This window comes from Embiotoca jacksoni, unplaced genomic scaffold, assembly GCF_022577435.1.
Source record: "Embiotoca jacksoni isolate LCO1_2020_lvr unplaced genomic scaffold, fEmbJac1.0.p SCAF_18, whole genome shotgun sequence".
NCBI lineage: Eukaryota > Metazoa > Chordata > Actinopteri > Embiotocidae > Embiotoca > Embiotoca jacksoni.
Window position 1 is genome coordinate 788,839 of NW_027185318.1, and position 19,478 is coordinate 808,316.

A 19,478-nucleotide genomic window follows, 5' to 3' on the forward strand; every position below is an offset into this window, starting at 1 on the left:
GAAGTCAAACAACAGACGTGTGGGTAGCTGTGTCCTGGGAGGCCTTCTCTGCCATCACAGTGAAATGGAACTAGCCCAAAGAGCAAACAAGATCCCCCCCCCCAACACAGACCAACCTTGTTTGGGTGATGGCTTTTTCTGTTGTTCTGTTTGTTTGCTTGTTTGGTCTGGAGCTCATGGATACCCGGCATGGAGTGGAGAGGAGAAGAGGAGGGATGGAGGACATGAAGGAGAAGAGAGGAGAGGTGGTTGTGGAGGGTGGTGTGTGTGTGTGGGGGGGGCAGACCTCCCCTTGAGGTGATGAGAGACCTGCCGAGAAGCCCACCAGGAAAAGCTTCTCAACCCCAGGAGCAACGCTGTTTCTGATCTCGCAACTCCTTATTTCTGACACGCATCCTGTAGCTAATCTGGATTCATGTCACATAAAATATATAAACTTTTCAAATGGGGATCATAGTTTGAGGGCTGTATCCAGTCATCATATCTGACTAATTGTTTTGAAGTATTTTCACAGGTAATTTCTAAATGTTGAAGACTGTAAAACACACTTGAATCTTTTATTTTCACACAATGATATTATCTAACATTGTGTGAAAATAAAAGATTCTTAGGATAACCAAATGCTTCAGTAAACTTACTGCTGTCAGAAATCTCCCACTAACTATTCCTTTTACATCTCCAGTGATTAACCAACAGAGAGTGACACCTCCTGGCAGCAAAGAGAACTGCTTTCTCATTGGTAAACTCATTTGTGAGCATTGTTCCCACATGACATTATTTTCCAACAGCCATTTTACACCATCCTGATAATATAGGCTCATACATCATAAACCATAGATGTTACATCTACTACATAATCCCTGTCATAAGGATCAAAGTAACTTTTTTTCATTATGAAAGACTACTATCTGAGCTGTGTGTAAACTCAACTTGAAGTTTGTACATATTTTAAGATACCAGAAACAAACTAAATTGGAGTATTTTGTGTATGTTTTTTCCTCACAAAAGTGTCATAACCTGGTTAAAACATTTTCAAAAAGTCCATTATCTTTAAGTAAAGTTCATTTAAAAATAATATGGTGATGACACAAGATGTCTCCTTCACTAAAAACTCCATTCTCAGTTCAATACTTTCCACATTATACTTGTATAAATTACACAGTGACTTTCTTACTGGTTGTGATGTCACAAAATGACTGATCCCAGTCGAGTTCGTAGAAGCATGAGTAACGTGAATGTCAAATGGAATTTAAACAGTAAAAACGGTATGTTTAAATAAATCCATCTTTAAAGGAAAGCATGAATGATTCAAATTTTACACATCTGTGCAGCCAGAGGAGGGAGACATTTGATCTATTTTGATGATACGTCTCTTTCAAGATCATATTCATAAATTTGACAAACACAAGCTACACTATGCGGTTTGTTATGCTTTTCATTCATTGTCTTTATGAATGATAATTCAAAGAGCAACTTGGTGGACTCCAACAGTGTTGTTGTATTTAGGCAACTCAGTGTATACGTGTCTCCCCCACAGAGGTTAATGAGGTCGTCCGGCCTCTGAAGGAAGTCCACATGTTGAACTCATTCAGACTAACAGATAGAGGAGAGCAGCATCGAGTCTCTTTAACAGGGAAAAAAAGAAAAAGATAGCACTGCAATGAGGCTTGTCATGATTGCCAACAGCAAAGGAAGCTCACTTCAAACACGTTATTAATGACAGCTGTCTGTTCTCTGTAGTACTTTATTGTGAACTGAATCTTCAAACAATAAACCCATTGAGAGGTACGGTCCAGGAATAAGACATTTTATTTCCCTGAACACACATTTGATACTTGAAGGGAATCTGTGATAGCATTTATCAGGAGCGATTTCAAAGTCCTCCACCTCCCCACCTCCGTCACCCCCACCCTCTTTAACTGTGTCATAACTTGCCTGTGGTGAGCGACTAGCTCGGTGTGGCGTAACAATCACATCCAGCTGCTGAGAATAAGATCTGACATGTGAAACCACTACACGCACACACGCACACACGCACACACACAAACACACACACACGCACACACAAACACACACACACGCACACGCACACACACACACACACGCACACGCACACACACACACACAAACGCACACGCACACGCACACGCACACACACGCTGCATCATTGGTAAAACTACCAGTCAGTGATGCTCATACATATCAGAGGTCTGCCTTTCATCTTCCAACACTTTGTGATGTCTTCTTCAGAAAGGTGCTACTTAAATAAACTGTACTTGCTATTTACTTATGATATTGTGAAGGTCAGAAGTATGAACAGAAAGACATTCAGAGCTGTAAGACATTTACAGTTAAGTTGAGCTTTTATTCCATCGGTATGTACTGAAATATACAAAACACTGACACCTGCCAATCCAGCGGCAACAAACACAACAGGAAACAGGACCGTACTCCCAAAACGCCAGCAAGAGCAAACTACAACACTGTAGTGCAATGAGCTCCCATGTGAACCAAATTCTACTTAATCTGTACTTCAGACAGAAGGGATGTTGAGATGGTCCAAACAACATAATAAACGAGGACACCAATATTTTGTTCTGTGTAAAACTTAAGTTGGCCGCCTCTGGTGATGCAACGTTTCAGACACCAGCAGAACATCAGAAATACACTTCCCAGAACTGGAGGGCTTTAAAAGTCTCGTTCACAAACACAGCAGAAGTAAAGAAAAAAGGACACAGAAACAGGATGTTGTTACACAGAAGTTGTTTTAACCTTTTGGCTCCATAATAGTATTTACCGAAAGTTCAGGGTTATGGCCTTCCTAAAAAAAGTTAACCAAGGAAAACACTTTGGAAACACTGAAATGAACGTTTGTCGATGTGTGTTGGTCTCTTTCTGGAGAGAAAGTTGATCAAGCTGAGACGCTGCTCGCTGCCACGAACAGATCAAACTGTGACGACGTGTCTTGTTGGGATTCATGACACAGCAGCTCATACTGAGCTCCATCAACCTTCTCCTGTCACTCTGCACATACTCTGGGAAAAGAAAAAATCTCTTTGCTTTCTGTAGCAGTGAATAGCGTTTCTATTCGATTGCTATGTTGAATAGTAATATAGTGCAAAAACCTACCACAATTACTAAATACATTAAAAAAAATCATAGAAATACACGTGATAGTTCCAGTTTGATGCCAAAGGACAGCCTCACAAACAGCTCTGAAATGAGAACAAACTCGTGTTTCATTCTCAGACTGTAGATCCCTTGTGAAAAGTGCCCTTTACTCCTGGTGCAAGCTTTTCTCCTTCGCTGACCTCCTCTCTTACATCAAGAACATTATTACTCAAAGTTGTCCAGAATGGTGTACATTAGCATGATTTGCTATTAAGTCCAACTTGTGCATTTTGGTTTGTGATTGTTCTAAAAAACGAACCAAAATTGAGCAAATCCATGGAATGTTTTAAAGGCGAAGGAAAGAACGCTTCTCCCTCCTGACAGTTTCTTAATGCGCTTCTGTGACACACATCTCCACCTGCTCACGGTTTGTAACGTGCATCACACGACTAATCCTGCTGGGTTTTCCCACTTTTAAAGCCTCTGGAGAGCAAATCTCCACCTGATCGGCTTCTCTGTTTCCACAGCAAACAGTTCTGGAGGGAAAACCTGCCACTCCCAAAGCTTCATGAAAAAAGTCTGTGACAGCCCCTGTCCTCAATACATGTGATGTAGTAAGTCCCCTGTGCCACTAGGGGTCCTCTTCCATGTCATCCAGGTTGGCAGCCATGATGAAATGTTTGGGGTAGACAAGACTGTGCTCGTCGGCGTACTCCTCCCAGCGGGCGTCATCGCTCTCGTGGGTGATGTAGCGTTCGCCTCGCCGCGTCTCGAACTCCCTCAGGTCCAGCCATGTCTGATAATCCTGAGGAACAGAGACATGAACTTTAGACTCCCGTCATTGTCCTCCTTCGTGAAGAACTGACTCTGACGTGAAGGGATTGTGACTAATTCTGCTTTGAACTCACTTTTGACTGCCTTTGATTTTCATCTTTAGGCTGCATGTTTTAGCCACACATGCAAATCTTGATACTTTGAAGACTGTGTGAAATAATATGTGTGCGAGATGCGCTACCCTGATGTCATTAATATTAATATTAATATGAATGTTAATATTAATATTACGTAGGCCCCAGACAGCTTTTGGGCCCCTGTGCACTGTTGATAGTTTTGCAGTTGTTAATGTTGATATTGTTGGAATTTCTGACTCTTACAATTATTATTTTTCTGACTTAAATGTGGGTAGTTTGGGAAGTATAATATTGCCATGGAGATGATTTTATTTGTTTGCATTTTGGCAAATTCGCACCTTGAAGAACTCCATTAGCAGTTCCTGTTCGCACTGTAACTATTGATTGTGTAGATTAGTTTTGATACTGAAGGAAACTTTAAGACCCAATGATTCTGTAATAATACATGAATATTCCACCTGCAACCAGGGATGGCTGAGACACTTGTCCACGCTGTACCTCTTCCTCATCTTGACTTGGAGAAGATTGTTGATCAGATCTGTGGCTGGAAGGGAAATAGATAACGTATCAATAAACTTATCTCATACATACGGCATACATTATATAAGGTCATGACTTTTAAAGGGGCAAGACGTACAAAAACCAACAGTAGTTTATAAATCAAGATGTAAGGACACTGTAGCTGGCTTACTACAAATTGGCATCAGCAGCTTAACTGGTTGTTGCACCTTATAATATACTGCATTTCACACTGTCTGTGGGAAGAGCTGCAGCTTCAACAGTTGGGGAGAACTGAAGGTGATTCATCTCAACCGCAGACAAGGGAAGTCTGTAGGAAGTTCAGACGAGCCAGACGTGTAGGAGGGGAGGACCGTACTGGAGCTGCACGTCTGAATGTCAGTTTGACATCAAACTACAGGTGCAACCAGGCCGCCAACGACTTCACAAGAGGTGAAGGTAGATCAAGCTTTGGGGAGTTGTGGTTTGAAGGGAGGGAGCAAACAAACAAATGGTTCCTACCCTCTGCAGAGATGTCCTTCCAGGGTGTCGGCGGGTACATGAAGGCAGCATTCTGAATCTGGTCGTTGATGTCCTCGTCCTCGTTGAAAGGGAAGGTCCCACTCAAACTGACGTACACGATGACTCCCACTGACCACATGTCCAAGGAGCGGTTGTAGCCTTTACTACGCAGCACCTCTGGAGCCAGGTAGGCCGGCGTGCCCACTACCGACCGCCGGAACGACTTCTCACCAATGATTCGGGCGAAGCCAAAGTCACACAGCTTTACCTGGAAAAGGAAAGAGCGTGATCAATTTCCACATTCATACAAACACAGAAAGAAATGATATACATACATACACAAAAATACTGTTTTTACCTGAGGAAAAGGCTCTGCAGAGGCCAGTAGTACATTCTCAGGCTTCAAGTCACAGTGAACAATGTTTTTGAAGTGCAGATGTCTCAAAGCCACGAGGATCTGTTTCCAACACAAGTCCCATAAACACAGAAAAAACACAGATTACAATACTGTAAACTCCAACGTCTAAGTGTTGTGATGTAGAGTTGATGGTATAAACAGAGCGCTGGTTGTCTAATGTATGCAGTAAAATCTACGGTGCTGCTATATGGAAAAATAATATCAACATAAGCGTAGAAATGCCCTTAAATACTTCCATGTTGACCAGTACCTTCTCATCTCATCATCTCCTCTATATTCACGAGGCCTGGCGTAAGCTAGCGCTGCACGCATGTCTGCCTGTGGCCCTGTACCAAAACCACAGTGCGCTTGGCTCCCCCATCCTGACCCGGGCTTTGACAGAAGTCCTCCCGGCCACATCAGAGCCGGGCTCGCCGCAGCTAATGGGGCTGTTGTTAATGGCTCCGCTCCCGTTTGGGACCCCAGAATCCGTGAAGGCCCGAGAGCCTGCTGCTCTTTCTAATCAGGCCACAAAGCCACCGAGCACACTGGAGGCTGTAATTCATGGCCGAGAGGAGGCTGAGATGCCGTGCAGACCGACCCCCCCCCCCCCCCTCCCCCTCTCCCCGCAATCAGCTCACCACAAGAATAAACAGGCCCTACAGCTGGAGCAGAAGTTCATCACACCCCATAACAAGACATGGAGCAGTATTCCCCCAAGCAGGGGACCTGGATGGGTCACGTGTGTGTGTGTGTGTGTGTGTGTGTGTGTGTGTGTGTGTGTGTGTGTGTGTGTGTGTGTGTGTGTGTTTGTGTGTGTGTGTGTGTGTGTGTGTGTGTGTGTGGGGGGGGGGGGCTGGCCAGGGCTACCAGTTAGAGCAGGGTCAGCGTTTGTCCATTACAGTCAGAAGTTGCTGTGGATTTGCTGCGTGTGGAGCTTTTGGCCCAGACAGCAGAGGAGGAAATGATCTGCTGCTTTCAGAGAGGGACACTAGTTTGTGGGCGTTCTAGTACGACTTAGAACAAAGAAGAGAAGAGAACGGTGTTTCAGCAACACACCTGCGTGACGAGAAACTTGGTGATTCGTTCTGGCAGTTTGCTCTTCTCACTCGACAGGATCATCTCCAGCATGTCGCCGTGCAGCTTCTCCATGACAACAAACACCCGCTCTGGTGTCTCGAACATACACTCCAGGTTAACGATACCTGGGTGATGCAGATTCTAAAGAAAAACATCAAATATCAGACATCTTTGCTTCTGAAGTCCGTAGCATGCGCTGTGATTAAAGAGGATCCACATGCTATCCACCGAAACATGTAATGATTGGATTGTGTTTTATTCTTTCCTTGATGGATTCTCTCATTACCTGTAATATGGCCACCTCATTCCTCAGCTGGCTTTCCTGCTTGGTAGGAAATCTCATCTTGTCGATAACCTTGATGGCCACATCTCTTCCACTCTTTCTGTGTTTGCCTAAATTATTATAGTTTGGTAAAAAAGAATATGTTTAAATAAACAATTCACAGTAGAGCTCCAGTATATTAAATGTGACGTTTCCATAAAAAGAGAAAAGTACCTCCATACACGATGCCAAACTGGCCTGATCCCAGCACTTCATCAGAGAATATTTGGTACACCGACGCGATATCCTACACAGACATAATTTGCGCTGTTACTTTATGATTGTATTTAACTTTTACTTGTGAAAACATCTACAAGTTAACTTTCCAGACTGAAAATGGCAAACACTAACAGTTACATCCTTTCTGTTCGGCAAATCTGTTGCTCTTCCAAAAGGCTTTCTGCTATTGCAAAATATTTAACTTTCACTAAATGCAGAAGTGGAAATAAGACGAAAAGCCTGCAGCCTGCAGCTTCCCCATTTGAGTAGAATAAAAGCTTCCACTGGAGGTTTTAGTAAAAGAAACAGCACAATATACCATTTCTGATCTCACCACAACAGCTACTTTAATAGCACATAAATGTATGAATTTGCAGCCCGTGCTGGGAAATTGTGCAACGGCATTTGAAAAAAAAGAAGCTCCACTTACCACATTCTCCTGAATCTGGCAGTTGGAGACAGATATGCTGATGGACAGCTCTTCTGAAGCGGAAAAATGATATTTCCACATTTAACAAATACAACACCACTTCATTAATGAACAACGCAGACAGTGAATCTTTATGTAGCTGTAGTTTGAGGTGCATTGCTCACATATTGGTATTTATTTTTTCACAACCTTCCATCGTATTGCAGCTGCATGCAATAAGTCACAGCTGCACATAATGAAGCCTTTTATTACATGATAAATTGGCTGTAAAATTGATCTGGAAAGCTGTGTGACGGAATGGTGCAAGTATGCAATACATTTCAAAATTAGGAAATTTAGACAGCAACAGGGGCTAAATGGAGACTAACCAATGAATAGAAGGTCAGAAATTAAAGCAAAGAAAAAATATTTAGCGAATACTATACCTAAACATTTAATTTTATACTTGAAAGCAATCTTGGATTTAAGAAAGGACCACATAAAGTACACTGATATTTTCTGATTGAATAATAATATTATTATAATATAGCATTGGTTGTGCTTATTGTAACCTTTTTAAAACCTGAGAAAATAACATCCTGTCCTGACCAATGAGTCAGGCTCCTAACAAGTAATAACTCAATCTTATGTGAAGGCAAGAAAAGGTAAATATTCCAAAACATCACTGAAAGTGGGAACACAAACTCATGCATGAATTAATGACACAGTCACAAACTGGTTATATTCCTCATTGCCCTCTTGAGGTTTCATCATCTTTGGGCACTCTACGTTGTATTGGTTAGTTAATACGCACTTGTTCCCAATTTCAATGTTTTTATTACAAAAGAGTTGTGATAGGATACTTACTGTGATCTTTGCCCTGTCCAGCAGCAGTGGCCACACTGGGCTGAGGGGTGACGGGCATCAGGGCCTGTCGAATGGCCTTCTCCCAGCCTTGGGCCACCTCCATGCCGACTCCAGAGGCGGCCAGAGCAGGGCTGTGGTAGTGACTGCCGTTGTTCTCCCCTACGTAGTAAACCATGGTGGCTGTGATGATCTCAAAGCAGTGAGGGTTGCTGCCCTGCGCCAGATTACTGTAGTCTCTGGACTGCTCTACCTGGAGGATCTCAGACAGAGGGATTTCCTGTTGGAGCGGTGAGAGACAACTAATGAAAAAAACAGACCAAACACAAAATACTACATAATGCGTTACTCAACATCAAGCAAGAACTGGGGGGGGGGGGGGGGGGGGGGGTTCCTACGTCAATATTTCAACCAACACACTAAGATATAAACAACAACAAAAAAGACTCCAACAAGAGAAGGGGCCAAAACACACACACACACACACACACACACACACACACACACACACACACACACACACACACACACACACACACACACACACACACACACACACACACACACACACACAAGCCCATCCACATATGAACATGCATGTTAAACTTGCTTGGAAAAATAAAGTTAATGTATTAGATGAAAAAGTGTTTAAAAATTACACGAAAACAAATGATCCAGCAATAAAATGCTGACGAGACAAAAGTTGGCAAAACAAGTAAACAAAAATAAATTGTAAATATCACTTTCAAAAAATACAAATTGAAAAAATACAAATTGAAAACACATCATGTTACTAAATTTGCAATCAAAATAGTAGTCACGTTTTTAAATGATTGTTGTCTCATAAGAAAATGATTATAGAAAGTCTTTTCAGAGCATAAAACCTGCTCATCCAAAGGATGTTACATCATAAGATGACACACAAGAGGGAAACAACACTAGTAACACTCACTCCAAAAGTGTCCACACTCAGTAGTCCCAGCTCTAACTTTCTCCTTTCCTCTTCTCTGTCTTATGACCAGACAGGACAGTTGCAGTAAATTTTTAAAGTTCCCCCTTCCCCTTCCACCTCGGGGAGGAGGGAGGGTCAAACCTAAAGAACACAGAGAATTTCCAGCCAATGGGGGCTCACGGAGGGACACGCTGTCCCCTCCGTGTGGCTCACCACAGAGTATCAGATGAAGTGCTCGTGGTTAGCGGGGCCCGGGTCACGTGAGTGGCCCCCGCGGCAGTTGAGGTGCTCTGGTTCCCTGATTACAAGGCATGGCGAGCCAGAGGCCCCATCTGAGCACGAGCCGCTGGCGCTACCGCTAGCCACCGAGACGAAAGACAAGGCAACTACCGTTCCGCCACAGGGTAGTGTGTGAGTGGGTGGGTGTGTGAGTGGGTGGGTGTGGGGGTGGAGGCAATGTTTCAGTGTGACAGGACTCCGTCTGGCAGAGACAGAGAGAAGCCCCCTCACCCCATGAAAGGTTCTTCAGAGAAAGCCACAAGTACAGGGGTCTCATCTTCAAACGAGGAGCCATTATGGCTTCCAAATGGTGAAAATGGCTGCCATGCCTGGCAAGCAAGCCGCCACGCGACCACCACTAATCAGATTGGAGGTATAAGGAAACGGGGAGCGGGGAGGACAGCGGCCACACGCTGATGAGCAGCAGGCAACAGACTTCAGAGGAATGAGAGGAAAAAGCCAAAGACAGGCGATGCTGATTGAGCTCAGAGAGAATCAGCGGTTTCAGAAAAGAAACCCCAGAAAGAACCTTTTTGTACGACATGTACAGGAGATCATCTCACGGGATCATATCACAGATAAAACATCTTCAACCCTGAAGCAACCAGAATGGACCAAAGACCAAACTTCAGAGCGTAAAAAGAAAGGATTTACAGCGAGCCTTCAATTAGCCTCCTGAAGGTTTTAAACGCCGCTGAGTGCCAAGTTGATAATAAAGAAGCCCATAAAGCCACCAGTAAACACACCCTGAGGAGTCGCCCCCCCGGAGGGTTCCTCTTCAAGGCTTTAGCGGCAGGGTGTGACAGAATAATTGAGAGAAGAGAGAGGGAATTAAGTTCTTTTTCTTTTTCACGACCAGCGTGAATAGAGGCAGTAAAAAAAAGAAGAGAAGGAGGCGTTTAGATGCAGCTTTGTCTGAAACCACCTGTTTGACACACTTCGGTGAGCTGCTGGAAACTCTGCATCCTACACACCATCCCACCATCATACCTCTGACCTCAGCTCGGGGAGGTGTCACAAGTCTCCAAACACACAAAGCAACATGAACAATGCAATAATAATATCCCCCATCCTAAACACACGCACACAACCACCGACGCACATGTGGAAGTCTTTACCTTAGCAGGCTGCCGTTCCCTCCCTCAGGCCTCAGGGTGTAATTACTGCGCTATTAAGCCTTGCGGCGGTGTAATGACTGACTGCAGTGCGGCCAGCGAGCGGGAAGTGTCACACGTTATCCACTAGTGATTTTTTTACACATCGAAACTGCAGCATTTCCCTCACAGCTAGCACTCAATGAAATTTAGGATTAAAAAAAAAAAAAAGAAGATTAAAACCAGGAAATAAAATCTCGCTGTCAAGTTATTAGAGTTCAACTGCCTTCTACAACGACTGTGCATCAAAATGCTATATCTATAACACTTTTTATATATATATATATATATATATATATATATATATATATATACATATATATTTTATACATAAATATTTTCAGAATTTTGATTTTCTCTTCAAAACCCCTTAAAATGTCCCTTCTGTTGTTAGTGAAAACACGAGAGCTGAAACAACTGACTCGACCCTTTCGCTTCATGCAGGCAGGACCAGGCTGCAGGGGGGAAAACCAGCGGGGAGATTTCAGCGGGCCCGACTGACCTCAGGGTGGTTTATGGTTGCAACACGGCGGCCCTTAAAGTGAGTCACACTTTACAAACCTCTCACCAGTCAGACATTCACACATGAGTATGAAAATAGCTCACTGACTTCAGTAGTGCAGCAGTTCAGTTTAAATTCTGTGGAGCTATTGGGTGGATTTTATAGATTTAATTCAGCCAACACTGAATCAATTCGCATTATGCTGATAAACTTTCTGACATTGTTATGAATGTTTGATGTGGAGGACAAGACGTATTTTTCCAAGAACAAGGCAGAGACGACACTTAAGCTTACTTTGTAGAACTTGGTTCCAGTGTCGTTCTGGAACAGACTCAGACTCTTGCTGTCCAGCCTCCAGTAATGTCTCTTCCGCTGTTAAAAGGGGAAAACAAAAAAAAAACCAAGTTAGTCTAAACACCACCTACCAGTATGACAGAGCTGTAGAGTTTTATTTCACAAGGAAAATACCTTCTGTGCTGAACTCAACACATGTGAACAGCTTTAGTGAAGGAGTTTTCCTCAGCATGCAGGCTGAGAAGAGCCATTTCACACTGGGCTCTTCTGTTGGGCTGTTGGGGGGTTATCACTCTTACCAGGTTGTCCCTGCTTGTATAATGAACCATCCAGCCCTCCTTCACCACAGTGGAGCTCCGCCTCTTGGTGTGCTTGATGGACTGGACCACCCGCATCAGTGGGATGTTGCTGCTAGTGGAAGGACTAGGCACATGAAAACAAGATTTTATAGATGATATCAAAATTATCATCATTCTCATAGAGTTCAATATAAATGGTTACGCTGCAATTCATCTATTGCCATTTCTTGACGCCTTTTATGTTTGCTTTTCTAACCAGCCAGTGTCTGGTAGGTCTTTCCTGACAGAAATCCTGCACAGGAAGTGATGCGTTTTATGTTTGTGTGCCGCTTGTGTAGAATAAACAGAGGATTTGGGCAGTTAGACCTGGCGGGTAAACATAACCACAAAGTCTCCGGTTTAAATCAGGCCAGTGTTGAATGTCTTCACCTTCTCTCCCTGTTCCATGTCGCTCTTTACTGAGTAACAGGGAACAGTTCAAAAAAGGCAAATTGCCGTTCATATTAGGTATGAAGAGTAATATCCACCACTGAAATCTGTATCAGCAGCAACAACAAAAAGAGATGTGAAAGTAACCCGTAATTAAATCAATATCTACGTACCTGATAGTCTTGATTGGCTCTTCGTCCTTCTCTCTGTCCAAGAAGGGGGAATCCATGTCGAACATCCTTTCGTCTGGTGTGGACGGTTCTTCTGCGTCGTCCAGTCCTCTGCCACCGTCCATATCACCGCTGTCTACCTCCATAGTATCCATGGTAGTGTCGGAGTCTGGCCCCGGACTGGCAGGCTCTGCACATTCACATCAATTACACCATTATTTAAAACTGCTTATCTTAGAGATATACCTGTCATTTTGAAAGTGGATGCAGAACTGACCTCCATTGAAGTCCACCTCCCCTAAACAGTCTCTTGGTACCTTTGAAGCACACCGCTTATGACAGTTGAATCTGCAGTCTGGGAAATGAAATTGAGAAATGACTCAAACACAGTACGTTTGTTCTGGAACTGGCATGTTTCACGGTGAACTCTTAATGTCTTTTATCTTTGAGAGACGTTGAAGCTTGTTGTTGGTTAAAGTGAGTTTCTCTGTGGCCCGCTTGGCTGAGCGAATGGAAGGTGCCCAGCTGGTGTAATCCTGTCGCATCACTGCCCGTGCTGTCACTAACACACTCAGGGATTCCCTGATCTTCCTCGTCCACACACTACCTCTCCATGTGGATCTACTATGACTGAAAAAACACTCCTACTCACTTACATCTTTATGGACTTTGTCTATGTGTCTCTTGCGGGTCAAATAAAAGATCTAAAGGGCTGTACCCTCGCAGGCTGCTGGTTGATGACGGCTGTGGTAAAACATGATCATTTCTTCTGAATATGTGTAGTCCTACCTTTACACTGCATGCCCTGGCGAAAGAGACCCTTGAGCAGACGCTTGCAGTACTGGCAGATAGTAGGACGAGTGTAGGTGTGAATGGCGAAGGTGTGTGGCACCTTGACCCGTGTCTTCTCCATCCTATCCATCCAGATAGGCCTGCCGCTCCAGGACAGGAAGCGCTTCCCTGCCTCCTGGTGGGACCTCTGCTGTTGGGATTGGACAGATGGAAAGAAAGGGGGAAGATAAAGGGACATTAAAAACTATATGCAGGGAGGAAGCAAAGGGACTATTTGAGTGATGGAGAAAGACAGAGTGAATAATGATATGGCAGAAGAACCAGAGAGAGAGAGATCTGTCAGACAGAGTTAGCATGACTTTGAATTTTATTCACCATCCGAGTGGTCAAAAACATGGTTATTATGTTTCCCATGTTTTACCACATATGAGCATTTAGTCCTAATTTTGTATGAATAAACTGAGCAGTCTGAAAGCTCCTGACAGAAATAGGAAGCAAGCTTTCTTCTATTTTTGGCAACAAGTGAGAAGATAGTTAAACTTGGACTTAGTGGACTTTTAATGTCATTACCATAATTATACTGCCTGATGACCTTTTGCAGGGAGACAGAAGACAGAAGAGGGGAATATTCCATTGTGGGCTTATGCAAAAATGGTTTCATAAGACCTCACTGAGGATCTCTCCACAGAGCTCCGTGCTGCTCAATTCAATTTTCTGCATCAGTGGCATTCTACAACACGACCCAGGAGATTCGCCCGTGGAAAAGAGACAAATTTGTTGAGTTTAGAAACATTGAACAGTGGAGACAGAGCTTGGGAGCTGCATGTGGACTGACTGCCTCACATTCCTGGCCGATTCACCTGGTTTCCACTCTGATTTAAGATGATGTAAAAGCTCTAGCCACTTTATTTTATGTGTGGATGAAAAAAAATAAAATCATCACATCTCCTCCTTCATTCGGAAGAAAAGCTCTTTGCATAGTTTTGGGTTTGTTCATTCCTATCAAAGCATTTGAGTTCAGAAACTTCCAGCAACCATAACTCACCTCATCTGGGAGAAGCAATGCATTTTCAGCAGGTAGCGGGCGGGGGACGGAGAGAGACGGTCCGGGCAGGGAAACATTGGATAATCTCCTTTTCCTGACACCAGTGCAGTTATTTGGGATCTTGAAGGCACAGCGTTTGTGGTAGTTTAACCCGCATCCTTACAACATGAAAACACAGAGATCACATCAGTCACAAAAACTAGGAAAAAAAAGGGAGGAAGAAATGTTCCTCTTTTCAAATCAGCCACAAGATGGCCCCACTAATAAACAGGAATGAGCACGAGAATATGACTGTGAATATTTCACTTGTTAAACCTAATTTATTATCAGTGAGGGCTTCAATTGCAGCCTACTGACATGAAAATACTAGAGTATAATTCAAAGCTGATTCAACAAAGACAAAAATGAAAGGCGAGCCAGCGTGCTGTAACTCCACAGGGATCTGAATGTCAAGCATATTAATGGCCTCCAGTCCCCGGACCAAATCCTTCCTGTCTTCTTGTATATCGTCCTGATACGTTCTGGAGGTCAGAGACGTGGTGTGTTTGTGCATCTGTTGGTGACTGTGGATACTGCAATACACAGGCTGGAGTTATCCCTGAGATACGCTGAAAGCAGTCGGAAGTGAGTGAGTGAGTGAGTGAGTGAGTGAGTGAGTGAGTGAGTGTGTGTGTGTGTGTGTGTGTGTGTGTGTGTGTGTGTGTGTGTGTGTGTGTGTGTGTGTGTGTGTGTGTGTGTGTGTGTGTGTGTGTGTGTCTGACCTTCACATTTGAGCCCCTGCCGGACGAGACCCCATAGCATCTCCCCGCAGTAGTCGCAGAAAGTGGGGGCCTTGTAGGAGTGAACGTAGAGGGCATGGGGTCGGATCTGGAAGTCTTCAACTGTGGCTTGAGCTAGCAACAAAAAATAAAAACGTGGTATAACTGAAACCGTGTAAAAGAAAAGAAAAAAATCAAGAAAAGAAGAAACAAGAAAAATGTCATCAGTAAAATGACAAAGGAATCAAAAAGACAAAAAGCAGCTATTGGTCATCTGTGTTTTTAATATCAGACTAATATTGGAGATAGTATCCAGTCTCACTTCATGCATGTGAGCGTGTGCAGGAACAACTCTGCAAACAATTAAACATGGGTGCTATGACCTCATTGCTGCAGTAGAGGGCATCACATGTGCAGTGACACAACTTCAATGTAATCATTCCTGGTATGAAGTGATAGGCACACCCACAACACGCCAGAGAAATGCTGTATAATCCTGTTATATCAGACCAGCTTCGTCATTATGGAAATAATATAAAATCAGTGTCTCCTCTCCTGTTTCTCTTATTTTTCCTTCATCTCTCCGCTGTTGTCACACAAGACATTGAGCTCATTGTTGGAAGCGTGACTTGGTGAATCATGGCTGTGAATCATCACAGACATGAAGATGATTCGGATATGGAGCTGAACGCTGCCAAATGCTGTATTTTCTCAGAGTGTTCCCTACTGCAATCATTTATGTGGTCACGGTGACCAACAAGGGAACAGTTAATCTTTACACTCGGGTTAAGCAGCAAAACCTGTGTGGTGGAAGCAGCGGTGATGTCACACGGTGTGTGTTAGTTCCTTTCCTTTGACGTGACTCAACTGAACACATGTTGTCTCAGCGAGTGAAAGTGAGGACGTCCTCAGCTGGTGCTGCTGTGATGAGATTCAGGCTTGAAAAACAAATAATGACATGTGGTCATTCCTTTGCTAAAAATCAGCACATGCTGTGTGTAAAGAAAAGAGAAAACATCACTGAAGACAGAAAAGCATCAAAGATCTGGAGAGAAAATAAAAACTTAGATGTCACAGGCAATAAAAAGTCAGTCACACTGAATCAATCTGATCTGTTAATTTGAGAAGAGAATGCAACATTTCCACTGTGATGACAGATGACGGGTCCATTTTAGGGTCAAAATAAAGAAACGAACACTGAGAGGAAATTCATTTTCATACCTATTTACAGGGCCATTAATACTAGATGGGATCATCTAAGATGATTCAGGCCAACTTTTCTCTTTTCAGAGAACTGCGATGGCTGATTTAAGAGAGAAGAAAGAAGTGAGGCGGGTCACATGTCATGAGGCGAACATAGCTCCTTGACACAGACACATGAAAGGCGGCATTCAAGAGCTTTTTCACACACGTCTGCAAAACAACTGGCTGCTTCTTAGCAGTCGCAGCGTTATGTAATGCTTGTTGTTCTAATTAGCATCAACCCAAACTCAACACGTTGTTCTTCGCAGCCTTTCTCACGAGCGGACAGGCTTGACATGAAAACACTGTCTGTTGGCTTTGAGGCACCGAGTTTTCATTTGGGGCCAAAAGTTTCCATCTGACAAACATAAGTTTGGCATCTTTATGACAAACAGAAGTTGTTGTAAAATATCAATTTCGCACTCCCAGTGGTGATGAATAAGGAGCCTGTGAAAGCGGTTGGGAATTTAAGAGGAGTGAGAAACAGAACAAAAGGAACAATCGGTCAGGCCAAACCTCAAACCTCATGGGCCGAGATGGCCTGTGCAGCAGCGTCCGCTGTGTGCAGGGCCGCCCCGCTACGTCACAGCGTGTTTACGCTCTGCAGGTCTACTACAATCACTTACTGCACGAAAAACAAACCATTTTCTTTGAGCTCACAGCCAAGAAAAAGCCACTTCTGCCTCCTTCTTGCAGAGAGGAAGATATTCAAACCGTCTCTCTCCCACAAAATCCAACAACACGCTGGTTGAGGAAAACTGAACGGAAGATGACAGGAGACAAATTGTGGGGCGGAAAAAGGTTCATATTTTCTCTGAAGCAAGTGAAAGGCTTGGGAATGCAGTTTGTGTTTCTCAAAACAAAGATCAAGTATCTGACATGCCAAGCCCCTCTTATGAAAAGGTCCACGTTCAGTGAGTGTTAAATGAAATTTAAAAAAAAAAAAACAGCATGTGCACATGTAGCCAAACGGAGATCTCCTACAGCGGTTTTCATCGGGTATATCTCGGTTTGTAAACCGTTTAGCTCCACTGTTGGAGCTTACACCTGCAGATGGATTTATGGAGGTGGGAGGGATTAGGACGAGAGAAAGCGAGGTGGGAAGGGGAGACACAAACACTGACACAAAAGAGAGCACCAAACAAACACAGACAGTCAGCAACAAAAAGAAGGAAGTTCTCCAGTCGTTAGTGTACATTCCTCATCCCTGAAGCCTGAAGCATCCTCAGATCCTAAACCTATACAATCATCCTCCATCTAAATCCCTGCAAACAATACTCCCGGCCCAGGAGAGAGGGGAAGATATTCAGCACAGGTGGTGTCAGGTGCTTCCCGGTGGAGACAGATGGAGCAGGAGAACAGATTAGAGCAGAACAGATATTGTAAGCCATGTGTTGGTCTCAGCACCGCACAGGAAGCTGATTCATTCATCGCAGGAAACCACAAAGAAAAACCGAACACCTGTGTGGCTGCTACAAAGGTGGACAATCGGATGGAAACTGCGGTGAAAACAAAACACAAAATAAAAGCAAGTGAGCGAGTTGAGAGTCGAATGCTTCGTTTGTTTCAAGACTCAGATTTCATTCAGGCTGCAAAGTTTCGGTGAGAACAGAGAAGGACTCTCAGCGAGTATCTGACCCACTGAAGTGCCCTTAAACGAGTCACAACAGGCCGTGTTTACTGGGAGGTGTGTCAACTATGACTCGGCACAAAATGTAACACGTGAAGCTTTCTCCAGTATATTAGTTTTAGAACATTGTTTGGACTTTAAAAACACATGGTTTAGACTGCTTGGAGGAATTGTACATCCCTTTTCTCCTGTTTTGGAAGTCTAAAGAAGCATGACCTTAAAGTCTGTTTGGAGTGAAGCAGACTGAACCGAAGCTCTGCCAGCAAACACACCGAACTGAACTACAAGCTGGGAATAAGAAACGAGCGAAAAAATAGGGTGAAATGTCTGCATGAGGTATGATGACCCTGAGCAGTTTGCTTTGTTTCCATGCTGCCTGGTTCTTAAATTGGGGACATGCCGAACCCTCATCTATACACTGTCTGAGGATAAGCACCTCGTACAACCTCACTACAAACCATCCAAACGATCCCTTCGTCGTTAGCCTTAAAAAAACCCTAAAAATACAGACCAATAAAACATCATTTCAACGTTCCTAATGGCGATGCAAATGCAAACAGAAGAAAAGGTATGCTGTTTTGGGGTACCTCCCCAGTGGGTCGTTCCTCTCAGGGATCCCCAACTGTTTAGTCCAAAAACACCAAATGTTTCTCATCTAAACTTTGTGCCTGGCCTTTTCTCCCTGCTCTTAACATATGGGTGAAAATATACAGAAAGTGTCCTTCTGGGTTGCTTTAAAACAGATCAAAATTAGCACTCCTCATTTTCACAGCTGCATTCAATATTTAATAAATATATTCTTGCTGGATTCTGACTCTGAGATTCCATGAGGGATACCAACATGTTATTTGGATCCCTAATTTGACTTTTTAAACACCTAATATATTCACATTAGAAGGTATAAACGTTCTGACTGATGATTAAAAGCTTTTGGTCATTCTGTACCTTTGGATTTGCCAAGAGCAACAGTTCAGGAAGGTCTGGTGAGTCAAAGTCTTCTTTTCTGTCAGGGAGATGCTGAGTGGAAATTAATTTCAGTGCTAATTTGTTCATGTTTTAACTAAACGAATCTGACATGCTGGAAAAAAGAGTGTGCAGACACAGTTACAGTAAGGCAACACAATTATGCATCAGTTCATAGTTGCGCTGCATTTTACGTACCAGAGAGCACTACTTCGATGAGGTCGCCTTCATGAATGTCTTCCACTGAGGTCAGCCTCTGTAGGATGTTCTCGTCATTTAAGTTGTGGCGGAAGAGCAGGATCTTGTCGTACATGCCGAAGAAGCCACACTCAGGGAACTGGAGGGAGGTGGAGACACAGGTGAAGACATGGATCCAGTAAAGTGAATATAAAGAGAGATACAAATCAACAGACTTCTTCTGACTCATATTCACAACCTGTTCTATTGTAAATTTCCTGCGAGTATGCTCTCACACACATACACCCATATTGCATAATTTCCTGTGGCTTACATTGGAACTGGTGTGGGGATTGGAGTATTCTCAGAAAGAGAGCTCCTACCCAGACCTCCGTTCATTCCTTCAGGGGATCGACACTACAAAGTAGGAGGAAATGCAACTAAAAGGACTTTTCTGTG

At 43.6% G+C, this 19,478-nt stretch overlaps 1 protein-coding gene across 2 annotated transcripts in view; it reads right to left on the minus strand.

The window, feature by feature from the left end:
- Positions 1 to 2,335: 2,335 nt before the first annotated feature.
- Positions 2,336 to 19,478, minus strand: part of prkd3 (protein kinase D3) — a 34,222-nt gene continuing 17,079 nt past the window's right edge. The window contains exons 3-19 of one of the 2 annotated variants that reach the window (XM_069151889.1): positions 19,041 to 19,179; positions 15,011 to 15,142; positions 14,250 to 14,407; positions 13,202 to 13,394; positions 12,690 to 12,767; positions 12,416 to 12,602; positions 11,814 to 11,937; positions 11,515 to 11,592; positions 8,337 to 8,613; positions 7,491 to 7,543; positions 7,016 to 7,088; positions 6,806 to 6,912; positions 6,499 to 6,660; positions 5,401 to 5,499; positions 5,043 to 5,310; positions 4,481 to 4,566; positions 2,336 to 3,916 (exon numbers count right to left, since the gene is read on the minus strand). In XM_069151889.1, coding sequence (XP_069007990.1) covers positions 3,743 to 3,916; positions 4,481 to 4,566; positions 5,043 to 5,310; positions 5,401 to 5,499; positions 6,499 to 6,660; positions 6,806 to 6,912; positions 7,016 to 7,088; positions 7,491 to 7,543; positions 8,337 to 8,613; positions 11,515 to 11,592; positions 11,814 to 11,937; positions 12,416 to 12,602; positions 12,690 to 12,767; positions 13,202 to 13,394; positions 14,250 to 14,407; positions 15,011 to 15,142; positions 19,041 to 19,179 — 2,388 coding nt within the window. In that variant the 3' untranslated portion in view covers positions 2,336 to 3,742. The remainder of the gene's footprint in view (positions 3,917 to 4,480; positions 4,567 to 5,042; positions 5,311 to 5,400; positions 5,500 to 6,498; positions 6,661 to 6,805; positions 6,913 to 7,015; positions 7,089 to 7,490; positions 7,544 to 8,336; positions 8,614 to 11,514; positions 11,593 to 11,813; positions 11,938 to 12,415; positions 12,603 to 12,689; positions 12,768 to 13,201; positions 13,395 to 14,249; positions 14,408 to 15,010; positions 15,143 to 19,040; positions 19,180 to 19,478) is intronic. The other variant, XM_069151890.1, reaches the window with a different exon arrangement.